The sequence below is a fragment of the Molothrus aeneus genome, chromosome 1 (genome assembly GCF_037042795.1).
Source record: "Molothrus aeneus isolate 106 chromosome 1, BPBGC_Maene_1.0, whole genome shotgun sequence".
NCBI classification, from domain to species: domain Eukaryota; kingdom Metazoa; phylum Chordata; class Aves; order Passeriformes; family Icteridae; genus Molothrus; species Molothrus aeneus.
Window position 1 is genome coordinate 36779616 of NC_089646.1, and position 20327 is coordinate 36799942.

Sequence of the window (20327 nt, forward strand, 5' to 3'; positions counted from 1 at the left end):
GTCCTCCAGATCCTTCCTCTTTCACACATACCTGAGTCAATTGGTATTGTAACTGTGAGAGAACATCTGACAAAAATGGACTTAACAATAATAAAAATAACATAGAAAGAAAAACCACCTGCTAATTATTAAATAAGCCAGTCTTAGTCTGGTACATTGCTTTTTATAGTACAGTCATATAAAATGGGTCAATGGGTTTCACAGAGGGTGACTGATAATATATATCAGCCCTTTATCTTTTATTTAAGCAGAAAGAAGTACTGATTTCACTGCAATATCAATGTGTCCCTTGAAAGTAAATACAACCCTAAATTCAACCACGACCCTTAACAGCCCACATTTATTTTTTCTTAAACATGCAATCAATTTTGTATGGCAGCTATATCTGCAGTTTAGTTAGAGAAGAGTCTTTAATAGAAAGAGCCTGGCAATTTTAAAAATCTTTTTTACTACTATCAATTTACAATGAACAGCAAATGTTTATTATTACATTGCTTTAAGAGATTTAGCATTTGCTTTGGGGGAAAAGACCTCCAGTAAGAGCCATTGGGCCAAAGTGCCACTTTTGTAATTACTTATATGTTAACCCATCATCTTGTTATATATATTTTTAAAAAAATATTATAATTTCCCAGATGGAGCAATTTAATTTCATGGCTTCTTGTCACATGTTTTTTTTCTTTCCAGAATTCATTTTGGATCAGGGGAAGATCTACCACACATTGAGGAATCACAGGCTCACAGATATTTGGACTTCATTGTAAATGCAGTTCAGCTGACAAGATATTCCAACAAGTGACATCATTCCAAAACAGACACAGCTCAAATCCATTCTCAGACATCCCTTCAAATTTTCACAGCCTAACTAAAAGCTTTCATATAGACTTGAATTAGACATTTAAATATCCTGAGAAAATGTCTCATCTCTTGCAGTTAAGCTGGATTCTGTGGCTCTCAGTTTCACAGTGAAGAACACTTAATGCCCCAATAAAGCCAAGGGTGAGGGGAGTCTTAAGAAAATTGAAAAGAAACTTTTCTCTGACTTTCCTCCAGATTTTGTTAACCACAGCAACAGTCAGAAAATTAATAACGTTCATTATCTCAAAGCAGTTAAAAAAAAAAAATCTTTAAAATCCACACCTGTGAGAGTTCAATGCCTCCCAGCAAATGAGACAGGAGCAGCCAGAAGCACGTATCTTGCCCATGGAAAAAGAAAGGCAGTGAAATCCTCAGAAAGCTAAAATACCCTTACTTGGAGTACAATTGCTTGCGGCAGAAACTTAAAATAATAGGAAAGCTGGATAAAAAGGGAAGCTGGAGAGATCAGGTTTCTCTCTCCTGGGTGGGAACTAACACAAGAGCGCTTCCAGGTAGTTTGCCATCAGGATGAGGTCAAGAACAGCCACAAGGGAAAAGTTCCTAGAGAGAGCAGCTCTCAGTGTTACAATTTTCCTAACTGGCCAAAAAGAGTGCCAGCCCAGCTGAGTCCCAGTCCCAGCTGTGTTTACAGACAGCAGTTTCAGCAGTACCTTCTGCCCTTAAGTCACGGACTGCAGGGAGCAGCACGTGTCTTCCTGCCCTGAGCCCTCCCATCCTATTCCTCAGGTGAAATAGATCAATCCTTTTAGGCTCTCTCTTTATATAAAATAAGAGTAGCAAATGATTTACTGGAGATGAAGCAAACTGGCTCCCTTAAAGCAAAAAATATAAAGAAACTAATTCAAGCTTTTCATAGTTTTTTGGGTTTTTTTAATAACTGGTCTTACATAAAGAGTGGAAACTTCCTGTATCAGTAGAGCTTTCTTTTGCATGCTATAGGTACTAAAGATGCTAAGCACCAGGCCTAGCAAAATAACCAGTCACCTGAGTCAACCCACAGATGTTAACTGATATGTGTGCCATTCTTGATAAGTTGGGGTCCAAAACTTCAGGGAATTCTGCTAAGGACTTCTCAGTCCAAACATCTTTGCTTTACAAAGATTCTGAAAACTATATTTACATGCTTCTAAAATTCCATCCTGAAGTAAGGGAACATAACACTGCACAGGAATAAAAATGAGATGCCCCCCGAATAACAATGTGCTTTCAGACAGAATCTGGCAGATTTGAAATTAGATAAATATTTGCAAATCGGAAATTTCCCCACTTAGCTAGCTGCATGCCTGCTCTAGCCTATTCAATAGATGCCAACAGTTCGGGCTAACACATAACCGAAAATCTGAAGTTTGACTTAGAGGTTAAATCTGAACAAAATAAAAAAAAATGGATGCAATGAGAAATTATTAGGAGCAGTAAAACAAAAATTTATCTGGAACAAAATATCATCTCCTTTCTCACCTTGCATCTAGCAATCCTGCAACATTCTTTCAGGTGTAATGTGTTTTGAATTACACAGTTTAGGGGAGAAACACACATCTGTTATTTTTTACTCCTGCCTTTGCCCAGCAGCCCTTCACCTGATTTGTAATTGGTCACTCCTTTAACAAATTACTTCTCAGACTGTTACTGTATATTTGTGCTTGCACAGGATGCCTTTATTCGTTGCAGTTACATATTTAGCAGCTCAGTTTTTCAGCGGGAATTCTACCCTGTCATTTCCTGTTTAGTTACGGGTTGAGCTCGCTTTTGTTTTCCGTGCTGTTTACTTGGTACCCTGCTTCCCCCACAGCCGGGAACCACAGGCTGCTCACTGACTCCTCAGCCTCCTCCTCGCCTCTGCCACCACAGCTCTGTTTGCTTTTATGCCCCTAGTTAACTCTCATACAGCTCACTCAAACTTTCTCCCTTTTTATTAATAGTTAAAACACTGATATGCTCAATCTTCAAAAACCTCCTGAATCAGTGATCTGCTCACAGAAGGCACAAGAGAGAGAAACCAAGAGTATGTTTTTTTTTCCTGGCTAAATCCGTGTCACCATGCAGAGAATGGGAACAATGCTCCACCCTAAAAGCCAGCAGTGCTGGTGACCAGTCCAGCAAAGGCCAAAGGCATGGAGTGCCCACACTGTGTCCCACACACAAAGGAATATGTGTACAAAATCATGGTGTGTGGGGGGCTGTGCCTGGGGTGGGATTCCAGCAGGCAGGGGACAGGGGTAGGGCAGGATAAAGAGGCAAGAGTGGGTGGTGAGGGTGTTTAAGGGATGGGAAGGGGTGGGAAAAGTCCAAGGAGAACTAAGAGAAGAGCCATACTGAGAGGAATAAGAGAAGATGGTGAGATAAAAACAAAACAGAAGGTGAGGGTATAGAATGCAGGAAGAGAGATTAAGAAAATCCATCCTGCCAGAAACAGCACCTCTTGTCAGGCAGACAGCAGGTGCTGCCTGGGGAAGAGCTGATTCACACATCTGGAGTGTAGGAACCAGAACACCTCTACCTAAGAGAGAAAAACTAAAAATAAAAGACTCAGAGGAGGTGGCAGAGGGTGCCATACTTTCTTCTTTTGGCAATCCAGTGCTTTCCAACTGCATATTTTTTGAACAGCTTTCTGGAGAAATGAGTGCTGTATTTCCAGATCTTTGCAAGAATCTTGACAGTTCATTTCAGCATTGCCTCGTCCAATATGAGCCCTTCCTGTCCTCCTCTTCATCTTACTTCAGACTTATTTTTCTGATATCTGCACCCACAGCACTTCCAGGAATTTGGCTGCTCCTCCAGAATAAGATTTTCACTCTTTTTGGGGCCTGCATGGATCCTGGGGGAGTCACTAATGGAGATGGCACTGCCATGCAGTGAGGGACACTGATGGAAGGGAGGGACACCTGCACCAACCAACTCAGCTCTGGGAAACCAGTAATGCAGTCAGAAATGCAGTCAGCAGCTGCTGCCCAACTGGTACGAGCATGAGCCCTGCAGCAGCCAGGGGGGCCATCTACATAGCTAAATTTTCTGCTACAAACTGCACCTTCAGTGGCTTTCAAAACCTGTCCTGCTCACTTTCTTGTGACTGACTTCAAACACTGAGTCTTAGCTCCCTGACTCTTGCACCTTCAATATTGCCACTGCATCAGAAATCATGGCCAATGGATAAAACAACCTCTTAGTAAAGCTACTTTTTTTTTTAACCTCCCCTGGAAGCCTTATTACAGATTAGATTTGATGACTTTCTATCCCATGTACTGCTCCACTCCTCCCGCCTGACAATACCTGGAACAGCTTTTGGAGAATCTGCTTAGTTCCATTCTGCACACTTACATTTTTTTTCCTTGCTGCAAAAATTGTTTTAGAGTCTTATAATTAAAACTTTCTATCAAAATAGCATAGATTTTTTTTCTCTGTGTAGGAAAACTAGCCAACTGTGATCTACTAAAGAGCAGATTAAAAAAAACTACCTTACCAAGTACTGATGGCTGTTTAATTAGGGAAGGCTGAACAATTTACCTGAAAAAATGAATTTGTGAAAAAAAGCAAAACAATTTACAGAAATTTCTAGTCTCCTAAAGAGTGTTTTCATAAGATAGTATTTAATTTTTCACTATCTGTTTTCAAAAGAAATATGGGAATATTTTAATAAAAATACTGACCAATTTTCCATTTCCAAAAAATTTCTAAAGGCCTTGGGGATTCTTTTTTAAAAAGAATCTTTTCCCCAAAGGAAGAGGTACAGGGAAGGGTTAGCAAGGAGACAAAATCCATGGTGAAAAACTTTGGCAGAAAATTTTATTTCTGCTAAATTTAGGTAGCAGTGAAGACTACATTTTTTGGTTAGAAGCTCTTAAAGTGAGGAGTTTGCTGGTATGTTATTTTGAAAACCAGCACAGTCGGATGACTTCTTTAATAAATGGGCATAAACCCCAGAGATTAGAAAGTCTCAGAGTGAGTGACAAACCCCTGTGCGGTATCTGATTTTTTTGCCAAAACAGGGAAGGTTTTTAATAAAGGTCAAAGAGAAATAATCTCCAAAGACAGCAGTGTCTCTTCCCCCTGTATGTTTACTCTTTTATTTCACCCCTTTACAGCTAAAGGCAGACCTTAACACACACACGCACACACAAAAGGAAACAACAACCAAAGAGGAGGGGAAAAAAAAAAAGCCTGAAATTTTAGTTACACCACATGTGGTTTTCATTTGTGAAAAATGAACAAGCTGTTTGTGGTTAAACTGTCTAATCTGCTGTTATCAATCTAGCACTGCATTCAAGATTTACAGGATACATCAGCTTCTGTGCCACATTAGCTGTAAAAGGGAGAGGGGGTGGGAGGAAAAAGGAGGAGGAGAGAGTTTATCCTGAGGAATAATATTTCCAATGCAGCCACACTCACACTACATCTGGTTGTGCTGGTAGCGGCAGTTAAATTGAAATATTTCACAGCGTGTGTCAGAAACATGCAGAATGGTAATTATGACAGATCTGATTAAGCCTGAGTGCCACTAGCTCCCTGGCCAGCTCCGGTTGTGCAGGTGTGACCTTGTGCGTGCCTGCGTGTGTAAATAAAATTAATTACAAGCGAGAGGGCGAAGGCTTCGGTGACATCACAAAGCGGAGAAACTCCCAAGGGGGAGACCTAATGGAATATTTTCCCTCAGTCTAATAATACAGTTCATATTGACTTGAGGTAATTAGTGGGATCATTAAAGCAGTTTTCCCGGCGTATTTGGCTGCCTGATCAGATTAGTGAAAATGTTCTTCAGAACAAGCCCTGTGTGGTCTGCCAGAGAAGGAGGAAATAAAAAGCAACAAAGCATATTTTGGAATGATAAGCAGCGCTGGACTTTTTTCACGGCATTTTGCAGGGCCAGTCCCGGGAGTCTGGGTGCCTGACTCTCCTGACCAGTTCAATCTTTCATCCCAGGTGCACATGCTCCTGCTGCACGTCACCTGAGACTTCTAAATTTTTGTTCTGCTATACTTCAAAACTATGCCATCCCTACCCCTCAGTGCTTAAAAAAATCAGATAAAAGGCTTGTGGGATTGCAAGCCCTAGAAGAAATACATGAAGATAACTGGGGGAAGGAAGAAGAATAAATATCTCATCAGATCCTCCCTACCTCTCCCCAAAAGTCTAACAGAAGACTGAAGGACTGGTTTGAGGATCATTAATGTTTTCATTTCCTAACAAGCTTACCCCAGTAGAAGAAAAAGGGGGAAAAAAAAGCAAGAAGTTTAACTATGATATAAAGTCTTCCACAGTAACAGAACACAGAGCCCTAATCAAGAAATGGACCATTTGTTTAAAAACAGTCTATTGAGCATGCTCTACCTTGCAAATGGAATATGCCAAGCTCTGTCACAGATGGCAAGCTTTGACAGTTCCCATCCGTAGCGTCGATACTCGACAGTTCAGCACAAGATCAGTGACATTCTGTCTCATTAGAGCCACGCTAATTATCACAGCTAGTTTCAGGGGAAACCATGTGTTGCAATGGTCAATTTGAAGGAGTCTGTGCATCAACAAACTGGTAATAAGGATCAGACACCTTATTATATGACAGCATGCTGCCTATGATCTGATTTACTGAATCAGAGGTACTGAGGCAACACTGAAGCCTGATGGGTTATGGAATCGCGTGTACACAATGAATAGCTGAAATATGCTTTAAAAATAAAAGGGAGCTATATAGAAACAATACAAATAAAAAATTTAAAATGGTGAAGTTATAATACAGTTTTTTCATTTGACATTAAGACATGCAGAGATGTTAGAGATCTTGTCAGCCAGTTTTATCTTTAATCAAATCATATAAGATAAATAATTCAAAATGAAAACTGTAAAATTATGGATTATGCTAAATTATAATTCATTCCATACTCTGATTTTTCAGTTTCAATAACATGTACCAAACATTCCTTATGTTGTGCCGTCTTGATGCTTTAACATAATTTTATATTTTGTAAAGAGCTTTCTCTTCTTGGCTCTCCTTTTTCATTTGTACATTTAATGACTTTAACTTGTACTTCTCCTAGCTTCTCTCACTCATTTATGCTCTTTCCACCAGACAAAAACCATCCAACCAAAACCCCCTGCTCTCCTGTTTCTGGACACCTGCGGGCTGCATCCTGCCAGGCACTCAGTGGTCCCAGCGCCTCCCAGGGACGCGCCACAGGCTGCGGCTGTGAGAGCGTTAGGCATTAACTCCCAACCGGAGCAGAGCGGGGCAGGTGTGCACTGTATCCCTCCAGGGAAGCTCTCCTCAGGGCTCAAATACACTCCATCTCCTGAAGCTGCTACCAGTCCTTTAAACGGCAGCATTTGAACAGCTCCTGCTGCCACCCGTCTGGCTGGGAACCTCCAGCCTCAGCCGATTTGACCCCTCGTGTAAAGCATGCTCAGGAAGCACTCTTTTTCATCAGTGTGTCAACAAATCTAGCCTTTGCCTAAAGTGTTGAAAGGGCTACCTGGCTCCAAGGTGATGTGGGCAATTACATGCTGATGTGTACCACCTTGAAGATTTTAAGGTGGTTTCTCTTCAGTGCATCTTTGTTGATTCATGAAGCTGCCATCTATTCTTTATTAGGGGGAACCCAAGGCTCACTGAAGTCTAGCCACTCCACCAAAGCCATACCAATAAAGTGGGATATAGTCAGGATCAATGCCAGCCTTTTCTTGGGTCTACCATGGTCAAGAGATAAGAGAGTCAGCTAAACTGAATTTTTCTACTCCCTTTCTGAGAAGTATTTAAAAAAAAAAAAGCTACAGAAATTTCCTGAGATTTTAACCTTTATTTCTGAGAGGAGATGTTGTAAGAGGGACTAGGACATGGGGCAGAGGAAGGACATGGAACATTCATTTCTTTCCCCTACCAGAAACCTGAAAATCCTTTTTCCTCTGACCTGGGCAAGACAGAACACAGTATGACTCTGTAACTCGATATTTTGTGAAAGAAACAAATCAGCTCTATCTGCCAAGTTTCACAGTTTCACTGAATGACATGCCGCTTTATGGGGCAATTCTTGATCGCATGCAAAAGCCCATCTTGCTTTCTCAGTTCACACTCTTCCTCTTGCATCCCTGCCGACACCCGATCCCACCCCGACTCCTGCTGCTCATGGCACCTCTTCAACTGCCAGAGCAATCACCCCCAGGCAATGAGGGGGGAGGAAAACAACATTAAAAAATTATAAGAAATAGATGTTGTTGTGTGTTTTTGCAGCTAATGTTTTCTAACTACTGTATCTCGCCTTTGCACTGGGGTGAGGGGTTTATTTCCAGGTGGACCTGTGAAACAGCAGACCTCAGAGTACATTGTGTTTCCACCTCGCGTCTCCCTGTGCAGCATCCCCCCCTGCTCCACAGAGAATCCATTGTACACTGAGGTTGGGGGGGAGGTGGGGTGGGGGGGAAGGAGGTTTTTAAGCCAAGATTTAAACCCAGGAAGTGACTCAGCTGCTCTGAGGGAGACAAAGGCAGGAGAGAACTTGACTGAGAGCAGGGTGATGGGCGAAGGACTGAGCCCCCTCCTGCCCTGCAGGTTGCACCCCTCTGGGCAGCCTGAGGTGCAGTGCCCTGAGGAAACAGCTTTGGAAATAAATTTCAAGATCCCCTCCTAAAGCCACGTTGTTACCAGAGGGTTACTCTTGGTGATAAAAAGGTTTCTTTTCCTCCAGCTGGAAAATAGTTGAATAGATTGTTCTATATCTGCGGTAATGGCATGTTACATCTCTGTGCCAGATCCACAATACCGTGCTTGTTCAGTGTGGGAAGCTGTTTAAAAATGACTTTCCTATTAGCGTATATAGCTTAGTCTCTAGATGGAAAAAGCCAGATCAAAGATATAGCATTTATAAAACTGCTGGTTAAAAAGATAAAAGTGAGATAACAGACATCAATTTTTCACTATAAATCTCTAGGTTTACTACAACATTAAAATTTCCAGTAAAAGCAGGGTTTTATATACCTGAACTCTAATGGCCTATTCTGAAAATATTTATGTCAGGAAAAGCATGGTATTTGCATGCCAAAAGCATTTTTAGTGCCAATGTTTAGCATTCCCTTCCCATTTAACTCCTTCCCATCTACTCATGAGTGCTAGATGCTCTGCGCCTAGTGCCTACCCATAGGATCTCTTATGCAGCCTCCTGGAAGAGAACACTCCCAGTGCATACAAAGGCAAAAAGTCAACCCCTTCTAATTAAATAGCCACTGTATAAAATACTTGCCTGATGGCTCAGGATGGAGTCTCTAGCATGTTCTGAAAACCATTATTTTACCTCCACACTTTGTATGTGAAACTACTACTAACCAAAGTGAAAGACGGGGATGAAGAACAGGAAACTGGGCAACACAACACAACAGCTCAGAAGTAACAGGTCAGAACCATCTCATTAAATGAGGTTTCTGGAGGTATGGTAGTACTCCATTAGAATTATTTTAAAATCAAAGCATGATTCTGTGTGAACCAAGAGTCTCACCCTCCACATACAGGCATTTTCATTTGGTGAGAAGGGAGGGCATTCGGCACCTAAGGAGCCATAACGAGCCAGGATTGCAGGATTGACTGCAGAAGAGTATTGATTTCACCCATTTATTTCACTAAAAATTAAACTTCTTTAGGTAAATAAAGCAGGCTAGTGGCCTGAAACTGTAGTGCATGGGACTCTCAGAGGTATGGAGCTTGATATTACTGCAGTTTTTGCAAACTGTAATTTCCTAAATTTAAGAAAGCTTTAGCAATTTAACTGGATTTTCAGCAAAGTATTGCTTTCTTCCCTGCTTCATACTAGCACATGTGAGACACAGCTTTTCAGGATAAGCCATAACATAAATCTAACTTCTCAAAACATAGTAAACATACAGAAACACTACAAGTCTCTACCTGCCTTATCTCTCAGGGCTCTTAGGTATGGGGGTTTTGTTTGCTTGTTTATCTGTTTTTATGGAATAAAATTAGATTTCAGCATCTGTCACCACCAAGAAAAACTCATCCCTGGCTCCCACATGAGAACATCATAACCACTGCAGAGTTACTGAACCATGATACCTTAATGATCATTATACAAATCAACTTTTTTTTCTTTTTTTTTAATAACAAAATTAGGAATGTGCTTCCTTAAGTAGTTGAATCAGACTTTCAGGTTGCAAATTTAATAAAAATCCAATATGATGAAATTGTAAAACTAACATACGCCACAAAATTTTACGTGTGGATTCTTTTAATTTAGAGTTATTCAGGTGTGCTGATTAAATTTTAGCAAATAATACTGCTGGCATTGCCACTCTGCCATTAAGAATCAACAACCTGCGAGAAGAGACAAAACACTTGGTAAACCTTTCTGTCTTCCTTTTGTGTGCATTTTTGCAAAGCTTTCTTTTCAACATAATCTAACAAAAAACCCATGCAGGCCTATTAGAAAGACAACCTACAATAAAACCACAAGATTTTAAACACGGACATTACGTGCTTTGCCAATTAAAATTCTAAAACTCTCCAAAGATATGATGTATTCCAGGAATTTGAATTGTAATATCCTTCTTAGCTCCTCAGTATAATCATATTAACTTTTGAAGTATATATTTTGAATTTAACAGATTTTTAAATTATTCTGTAGATAATATATGAATCCTTAAAAACATAGACACTTAAAAATATACCAAACATATGCATTCCTGTGTGGGAAAAGTATTCAACAATGGAAGGAATGTCCTAGCTGTGTCCCCAAACCCATGTACCAGATAGGCCCTTTCCTTTGGGAACACTAACAAGCTGCCAGCAAAGTGCACCATGAAACTTCAAGCAGGCAAATCATCCCCCACCTGAGTCAGAAAATGAACTCTCTTAACAGCACAGCAACCTCTGCCTGATCCCAGGATCTCTGCCACAGCAGGCCCCAGCACCCAGCTGCTTTGTTGAGCGTCAGGTCCACATGCGGTTGGTCCTCCACAACTCAGGAGGATTTAAAAATAAAACTGTTAATCAACACATTATTTTCTAATGTGTTTCCTCCAGACTTTTCATTGTAATTAAGTGATTATCCCAGGATTTCCAGTTCCACTCTTGCCAAAGGCACTAACACAGTGCAAGGGAAGATGCTCGTTTTTTACCTTGGTGCTACCCAAATAGAAACTCCTGTAGCACATCATTTAGTAGCAATTCTGTACAAAGTGCTCTAGTCAGCAGAACATTATCTGCAGTCTCCTGGCTCAGGCAAGCCCAGCCACCTTGCAGATGCTGGCTCCTTATTCATCCAATCTAATGTTGCCCCAAATCAGTTTATTAGGAAAAAAAAAGGCAAGGCCTTCTAGGCCTTTGTCCCCTCACAGAGCTGGTTTACGTCACATATGGTTTTACACCACAGCTCCAGACTGCACTCCGAAATTAATTAAGTCCTTATATCCAAAATAAGATAAAATCAATAATGTTCAATTTTAGCAATTTTTAAGAACAAAAATGTTAATCAACACATCATTTTCTAATATGAGTCCTTCAGACTTTTTACTACAACTTGGGTTATCTCAGGATTTCCAGTTCTGAGTATGGAACCAGTATCTCCAAACTGAAAAAAATATCAAGAAGAGATCTCTCTCAAGAGAGGTTCTCTTAGAGAATATGTTTGAACAAGCCTCTTTTTTGTGCAAGGGAGACTTTTTTGCCCCAAGAAATGTTTACTTGTACCACTGAAGAGCTCCAATGAAGAATCTTTTACAGTACATGCACCTCCTTTAGTATAGATGGCAGTGCTACATATTGAAAGATTATTAATTGGTTACTAACAGTCTGCTAGTTTGAGAAGACCCAGCACATCCTAGTCCACCTAGGAGGTTACTTCTGCAAAGCAGCTTTCTAGTACAAATAACACTTCATTTAACTACAGACCTGAAAGCATGCTAGACACATAAATTAATATTGCTGAAATTGGTGGGAAAAATAACCCCTGAGAACACAGGTATAATCACCAGAGTAAAGTAGAAAAGAAGTGTTTGGTGTTGTTTTGTGTACTTAGTAGCAAAGTTTGTACAAGAATCTAGATTTTATACCAATGCTCAACTAAACCTGCAGTCCTCTGGAGGCTTTCAGGCTTCATTTTGATTGCCTCTCCCTCTGAAAGTCAGCACTGAAAGAGCTGATCAACCTAGAAATTTTAAGGCTTCGCACTTTAGTAAATACACTATTGCACAAATCAGATCAGAACAAAATTATGTGGGCTGATGGACTGGCTTAATACCTTAGCTTTACAGAAGAATGCAGTGGAAAGGGGAAGGTGCAGAAAACGGACAGTTCTCTAACCCCAAGTTTTGACATGTAAATAAAGACATCTGAGGAGCACACAGGTTGGAAGCTGCTGTAACATTCTATCATAATTAGAAACATTTCAAGAGCTCTGTAATTTCCAATCAAAATTACAGTAATTTCCGATATACAAGCCATGATTCATGACAGAATTTTTACATTCCATGAGAGATTATAGTGGCCTGATGTATGACACACTGAGTACAGCACTAACATAAACAATTCAGTTTAATGTTTAAACAGCACTTGGTGTTTAGAATCCCACAATAAAAGAAACATATTATTGTTGAAATTATCACTTTGACAGTGATTGAAGGGTAGGCAGGCATGTGGCCTATAAAGCTATAATTTTTACAGTCCACAGCTTGAGTTTAATCATTTTGATACAACATTTCCAAAATATCCCTTTAAATGCTCCTTACACCATATAACTTAAGAGACAACATCCTTTCTGTACAATGAAGTGAACTCCAAAATGTGAACAGCACAGAAGTCAAAAGTTAAAGCCTCGTTAAAAAGAAAACCACCACTAAAATGCTGATGGCCCAAGAAACATCAGTCCAACTGAGCTTCACTAGCTTTCCCTGGAAGATGCTGAATTTTTCTATGAAATAATTTTAGAAAAATAAAGAAGTAGTGATTAAATGTATTTAACACTTAATCTAATATGAAAATTCAACATTTGATTTCTTTCAAGCATTTGTATAACTATACCTTTCTCATTTTTCTATATGTTTTGCCTTTACTTCTTGAGCACATTCTCACTTAAATCAATGCATTCACATACTCCAGTGATCTTTCTCAGAAGACATGTCATTTATGATAATCACACCCAACAAGTGCCCACTGATTTCCCTCTTGCCACTAAACTTGACAGAAAATCTTCAGTTAAAGAAAACAGAATAGGAAACCACAAAACAAAGGCTTAAAACTGAATATGCAACATATATGTATGCATGCAAGCAGGTAACCAAGCAGACATTGTGTTTGACAAAATTATACTTTTTTTCTCAGCTATAACTTGTACAACTGTAATTTTTTGATGTCCTTTTTTTGTTGGTTTTCTTTCTTTTTTTTTTTTTTTTGTTTTTGACAGTCCACCTCTCATGCCAGTCTCACCAGTGGGTCTGACTAAATTTTTTTTGCAAAAACCCAGCACCCCAGCGTTCCTCATTGCAGCACATGCAATTGCAAAACACCAAAGCCTCAAGATGAATTTGGCAGCGATACCCAGATCTGGACCACAGCTTTTGCCACATTCACATCAGCTAAAAACAGATGAACCTGATCCCTTCTGAGCCACATCAAGATCCATAGGCACAGAGGGAAGGTGTCTGGCTGGTGGGGAAAAGGGAGTAAGACATCTCAGGAAGCTGCTTCTCTACCCTCTCTGGGGAACCAGAGGTTACCTCCAGACTCAGCAAGGAGCTCTGAGTTGTTGTACTGGGCTGATACCCTGACCCAGCTACACATTTCAACTCACACAGAAACTGATCTGGGAAATAATTGCACAGGACATGGAGCTCTTTGAGCCCTGGGAATTTTACCTGGCTTTTGGTTGCCGCAACCTTCGCAAACAGTGCTTGGGACACCTTAGCCCTCTTCATTTCCTGCTGAATCTCATCATAAATGGAAGCATTAATGTTCATGGAATTGTTTTCTGGTTTTCCATTCCTCTCTGTAGCAATAGTAGCAGTTTTGACCTAGAAAATATGAGACATTTTTCATTATGAAAAAGTTATTTTCCTCTCTTTCCCTCCCTAAGTAGTTCCCCTTTTCATTTTATTCCTTTTATCCAATCTTTCTCTGATACTCTTTCAGCATTTTGCAGAATAAACATTGTAAGTTATCTATGGTTCCAGCAACTAGGAAACAGGAAAATTCAGTGCATTGTAACAGGTGCATCTGAAATTCGAGTTACCATTAACAGACCAGTGCAAATTTCAATGTCATAAATTAGGTGGAAACCTGTCAAACAGTCTTGTAGAGACTTGTGAACCCTTACATGATTTCTTTGCCCCACACAAATTAAATAAAAATTTTAAGTGCAACATAAAAGAATCTCTAATGAAATAGAAATCTGACAGATATATCTTGATTAATGTCTTATGCCCAGTACACTCTAATGCATTATAATGTTGAAAAGTTGTGGCTTTAGATTGAATTTTTAAAAATTTATTTTATCAGTTTGGTTCTTAAGCTGTTTTTGAGAGACAGTTTAGAATAACGCATACTTAAACCACTCCTTCATGAAACCAAGATAAGACTTTCTTAAAGCTACTCATTCTACTTGTATTTCACTTACATACACCAAATATTTATTCTTCTTGCAATCCAGATTAAATAAATACCAAACATTCAAACAAGACAGAGTGATTACAGTACCACCTTTATGCTGCATCTGCAGCATTAAGGAAAACAACAAAAAAATACATCAGTAGCGACATGATGTGCAGGAGACTATCCTTTCCTTCATCCTCTGGAAATGATGGAAGTGATGTTTCAACACCAAGCATCATCTCACCAAGGTTAGACTGCAGTTTCTGCAATATCAGTTGAGAGGTACAAAAAATCAGCAGGTACTCAGCTTATCCTACAATATTCTCAGTAGTTAAGGATAACGTCTGTCTTTAGCAGTTACTCTTGCAAGGCTTGCTCAAGATTAGTGGACCTGATGGGCCACTAATCCTAAAGTGGATCAGAGGAAAGGAAAACTGGATTTCTGCCGAGAACCCACAAGGTGATGATGCAAACAAAATCAAACCTTAAGATTTCAATTCAAACATACTGACTCATACAGAGGTTACTGAGAGCTGAATTAATTTGGTTATTCTGAAGTTACACAGCTAGTTTAAGACAGTCATTCAGCCTAATTCTAGGTCTAATGGACAGAGCCTGGCACTTCCAGGTGATTCAGCCTACTCTTAAGTACGTGTCTAAACCCACACTTTCACTATCAGTTTGATCCAGTGCAAGTCAGCATCTTCCTGTGCTCTGAAGTCCCTTGAGGTTCAAAAGGAAATCATGACAACATGATAATTCATCTTCTAATCTCACTCTCTATGAGCTTTCATATGTCACAGGTCTCACAATATGGGAGTCGAAGGGTTTGGATGAGAGATGGACTTAGGCAAATCAGCAGCCCATTTTTTCCTAGAAATGTCATCCTCAGTTTGTGTTAGGTATCATCCATAGTGCTTTTAATATAAAATAATCTAGCCCAGAAACTGAGAGTGCATGCCACTTTTGCTGAACATGATTTGTCCATCAGGCTTTTCAGGAACTGTGCTAACACATGCCCATTAACTACAAGGGGCAAAACTTCAGAAGAACAAGTTGTCCACAAGCATTTCCTTGCCCCCATTCTGGCAGGCATTAGCACAAGGGTTCTAAGTAAAAATGGAAATGGAGAAAAATCCCAGAATGTGGCATACAGTTAATAATATGATTTTTTTTTTCATCTGAAAACAATTAGTACTTTGCAGTCATGCCCTTTTCTGTAGTGTGACATTTTACCAGCCACATTGCACAAGAGGATGGCCAAGCCTGGACCAAAGGTTGCTCAGAAACATTTGAGGCACCTGGCAGCAGGGAGGGAGGATCAGCACCACAAAACTCTCTCCTTCCCACTGCAGAGCAGGAAAAGGTATGCCTCACACCAGACAAATCAGTACAGGGCTGCAAGAGCAGGTGCATCTCCTGAAGATCATACAGTGAAATAATTTAAAAATACAAAATTAGTGGCAATTTTATAACCTTTAAATAAGAAGGATGTGCCAGAAGATAACTGACAAGTGGTGGGGATGTTAAAATACAATTGAAGACAGACTTATCTCTGTGAATGTAAAAATCAGCCTAAGCTAGATTAGAGAATGAAAAAGTGATGGCTTTGTCAAGACGCCTCCTTGAACCTTGGGTTTAAATTTTGGGAAACAAATTTCAATCCTTCCCCCCAAAATAATTTAAACTTGTAACTAATCTTTGAAGGACCCAAGGGGAAGATGAGAAGATGAAAGTATTCAGCTAGCATACACAAGTTTTTGGGAAGGAAACACTTTGCTCTTGTGAGCTTGATCAAAATGTGTCTCTTCTGTAAGCACACTGCCTTTTTGATTGCTACTGAGCTTCAAAGGACAGCTTCACATTGTAGCAGTACTTCACAGATCGCTTAACTGAGCTGTGAACACACAGACCATCAAAAGCCATCACACACCATGCTGTAGACATAATTTAAACTATGCTACTCGGTCCACACTTCTTAATGTCCAATTTAATATGGATATGCATTTAACCGAAGGGAATTACTGAAAATCCTCATTCTGGTTTGCAAATCACATCTATCTTTATACAGGTACAATAAATTCAACAGCATCTAATATGTCATCAAAGTTAAAACAAACAAACAAACTCCTATTGCCTTCTGTTGATATTTAATCAGGGAACACTAACTGAATTCAGAAAACACTAATATCTGCATCAAAAAGCAGTATTAGCCCAAAGATCTTCAGGGGAATAAAGCCTTGAAGTTATAAAATGATGGTCTGGGGATTACCAAGAGTTGTGATTCTCAGTTGTACCCTCTCCCTTTCCAATTCACTTCATTGGCCAAGTATAAAAATTCTTTTCCTGTGTCTTAATAATTTCTCTTCAAAGATCAGGTGTAGACTCTGGCTGGTCTAGATTGACTATTGGCCTGCTCTGGTCTGATGAATTCCATGCAATAATGTCAATTAACCTCTTGGAGAATATCCATACATATAACTGTTTCATAATTTATACATAAGCAGCATCTAGGCTGTTGTGTTGAATTTAGAATTGAGTTCAAGAGAGAGGCTGTTTGAAGCTGGGTTGAAAAAACACCCTCCTCCTCAAAAAAACCCAACAGAAAACAAAAAAGCTCTCAATGGTGCAACTTCAGGACTTGGGAGAGGAGGTGGAAAAAGTATTCATTTTGGAGAGAAAAACAAAACAAAACATAATCTCTCATCTCATCTATGCTTAAGCACAACCTCCCACCCCACCCACACCTACAGCCACATTTTGTGTTTAGGAAAGAAACCATAGATCAGCTAATTTTTTATTTTATTTTTGACAGTAACCAAATACTGGAAATACTAACCGAAGAGGGGAACATTATTTTACAAATGCAACACACTGAGAATCAGGAATTCATTTGGCTATCTTCCTATCACGAATCAATCTAGTCTTCTAAGAATACTTGAAAAAAAATAACATATCCATCTCCTCCTGGCCTACCCAGATATATCTTCTCATCAAATAAGACTGATTACAGCAGCAAGAAGTTCTGGATTAATTCAGTTTTCCTAAAAAAAGGGAAAGTTGTCATAAAAGGAATAACCAGCATGAAGAGGTTTTCACAAACATGGAACCTCATTCCTTCCCCATCGAAACTGAAACAAAAAAATCTTATATAACACATTCTCATAACTACTGTTTTAGCTTGGGAACAAAAATCTTCTTTAATCCTGGTTTAGCTTTTAATATTACATTGTACATTAAAATTCATAAAGTAGTTCATTCCAGGCAAAACAAACTACTTTTCAGTTCTGCTCTGCAAATAGCAGAGGAGGTACAATAAATGCTGTTGCTTTCAGAACAGCTTTTATCAGGACAAGGTTTACTACTCCATTATTACAGTGGCGCCTGGAAGTGCAGTTATAGTTAAGTGTCAGGGTTTCCATTAACTCTCCTCCATGGTGATTTTTGTGGGGGTGGGAGGAGAGAATTGCATTTATTATTTTGTTCATTTTACTTTCATTAAAATGCAACTTGGCACAAAGATTATCAACCTAAATCTAAAATTTTGCCAACTTGAAAATAAAAATTTTGCTGGTGGTGATACATGGCACATGCATATGGGACTAGGACTCCACCTAAAAAGTTTCAAGGAAGCTGGTGTTATCCAGAACTCCTTGCAATGGAGATTCATTGTTCCTCAAACATCATCAAAGCAGCGCTCTCCTAGATACCATTCTTTCAAGAGTAACATCCTATCTCTGAGACCCAACCCATGATTGCTTTAACTTGAAGGAACTGTAATTTATCTGCAGCCAGAGAGGCCAGGATTGTATTTATGAGATGAAGGTTTTGGTCAATGAGTACCTAGAACCATGACTAATGCAAGATTTTGGCTACTTCTTAAAACATTGCCTTGTTAAAATAATATTGTTAAAATAATATTCTGCTCTTGACATTACATGTACTCTGTTTTTACACAGGATGATGATGGGCCCCAAGGGTAAACACAAATTTTCTTTGGGAAATATGGGTGGCAAGAAAGGTTTCTTCCTTGGCTCAGCTGAAATAGGGATTACTTGTCCTGAGAAAGATGTGTTTGTAACTGCAGGATGGCTAAAAACCTTTAAGCAGAATATTTTGAAAAAGAAAATCTGTAACTTGGCCACTTGTCTCTATCCTCCCCCACAAACTGTACAGAGGAGGGGGACTCATCTTCCCTTCACATCCCAAACTGCCCTGATGATACATAAAGGCCATCCCTAGCCCCTCATCATCCTCTAAAGTATCCCCAGATTCTCTCATTTCCATATAACATGCAATAGACTCATTCTCTCAACTTGACCTAGGAATATCCCAGAAGGGCCTTTGTGGGGTGATCTGCAAGACAAAGGTGTTGAAGAGTGCGGGGAAATGATTAAAAGAAATAGAACATGAAAGGACCTTTTCCTTTCCTTCTAGACTGCAGAGGTTAAATGTCTCCATGCAGTACCTACCTGATGGAGATGCTAATACTTATAAGTTCCAGTGCCCCAGGAAACAGCCTGACAGACAGGCTTCTGCCCCAGGGGTGGCAACTCGAACAATGTCCAAGGTAAAAATCCTTGTGTACGCCGTCTCCTTGTGCTCAGTCCACCAGTGTGGAAGATAGTAGCAGACTTTTACAACTTGACCAGCTTAGAGGGCTATACACACATCCCAAAAGCTCATGCATTAGAGGCTAATGATTTCAATTAAAAAAAAAAAGGTAAGATTTTGCATTTTGTTTAAGTCAGAGAGAAAGGGAGAAGTAACGGGGACAAAGAGCTTCTTAAAGGATTTGAAAAAAGAATTGGAAACAATCCAGATACATTAGCTCAAGTAGCAACTAGTAAGAATGCTGTAAAAATGAGATAAATTGAACACTGTTCCTTCTAACTCAGGCACCAGGGTTTATGCTTGGTGAGTTCCTACTATCCAATCAGACCTCCAAGGTCACACTTTCTGTTTTTGCATACAACAGAATGCAAAATTTACACAGAACAAGCTCAGCTGCTAAATGGTTAAGTCTGCTCTACTGTCTGGCCACCAGTTGGCAACACAAAAATGCAAAATAGATCCTTTTCAGGATGTTTATTTTCACATCCTTCCGAAACTGATAACTTGCAATTGCAAAATAAACCTTCATGTGTGGCATATTAGCTCCCATTTTTCATGGTTTCATAGTTTAATTGTTTCAAACGTTACACTGGTCTAAAGATTTAATATTAAATATGTTGGCTCTTGTGTAAATTCTGTTGTCAGGATAAACGGTCTGTTTTCTCTTTCAATGGTTATCCGAGAAGCTCACAGTCAAGCTGGAAAAATATTATGCTGTATTCCTGAAAAGTGATCTTTAAATAATTGCTTATAATAAATTTAGTAGTAAGGATGATAGTAGCTTTATTTCCTTAGTATCAAATATTCAATAAACTGTGGACATTTTGGGGAAGGTATCACAGTAGCAGTTTGCATTGAAAATTTTGCAGTATCCTGACTGTAATTTATTTCAGCTGTGATTTGTAAAGTTATACTAGCCAATGTTACAACTAGAACAATTTCACTATTATTTCAAGCATCAAGTATTGCTGTTATCTTACCAACACAGATATTTCAATTTTCAAACTTAAGACTGAACACTTAGCAGCAGGTGAAAAGTACTTCAGATGTTTATAGTGGGGAATTCTGGAAACAAGGTCACAAACTCAGAGGTTTCTACATTCTCAATCTATTCACTAGGGAAAATGTGTGTGTTTTGCTGAATGACAGAGAACAGCACAACAACTGGAAAAATAAGTGCTTTGTTCTGCAGACCTCAAGTATTAGTCTATAATGTTTCCTTTTAAACTTGCTTTTCTTTTGAAAAGGATTAAAACAAAAACGTATG

At 39.3% G+C, this 20327-nt stretch overlaps 1 protein-coding gene across 6 annotated transcripts in view; it reads right to left on the reverse strand.

Annotated features, from left to right (window-relative positions):
- SATB1 (SATB homeobox 1) overlaps positions 1–20327 on the reverse strand; it is a 92065-nt gene that overhangs the window by 12805 nt on the left and 58933 nt on the right. For all 6 annotated transcript variants that reach the window (XM_066555160.1, XM_066555174.1, XM_066555183.1 and 3 more), the window contains one exon: positions 13714–13869. In XM_066555160.1, the coding sequence (XP_066411257.1) occupies positions 13714–13869 (156 nt within the window). The remainder of the gene's footprint in view (positions 1–13713; positions 13870–20327) is intronic.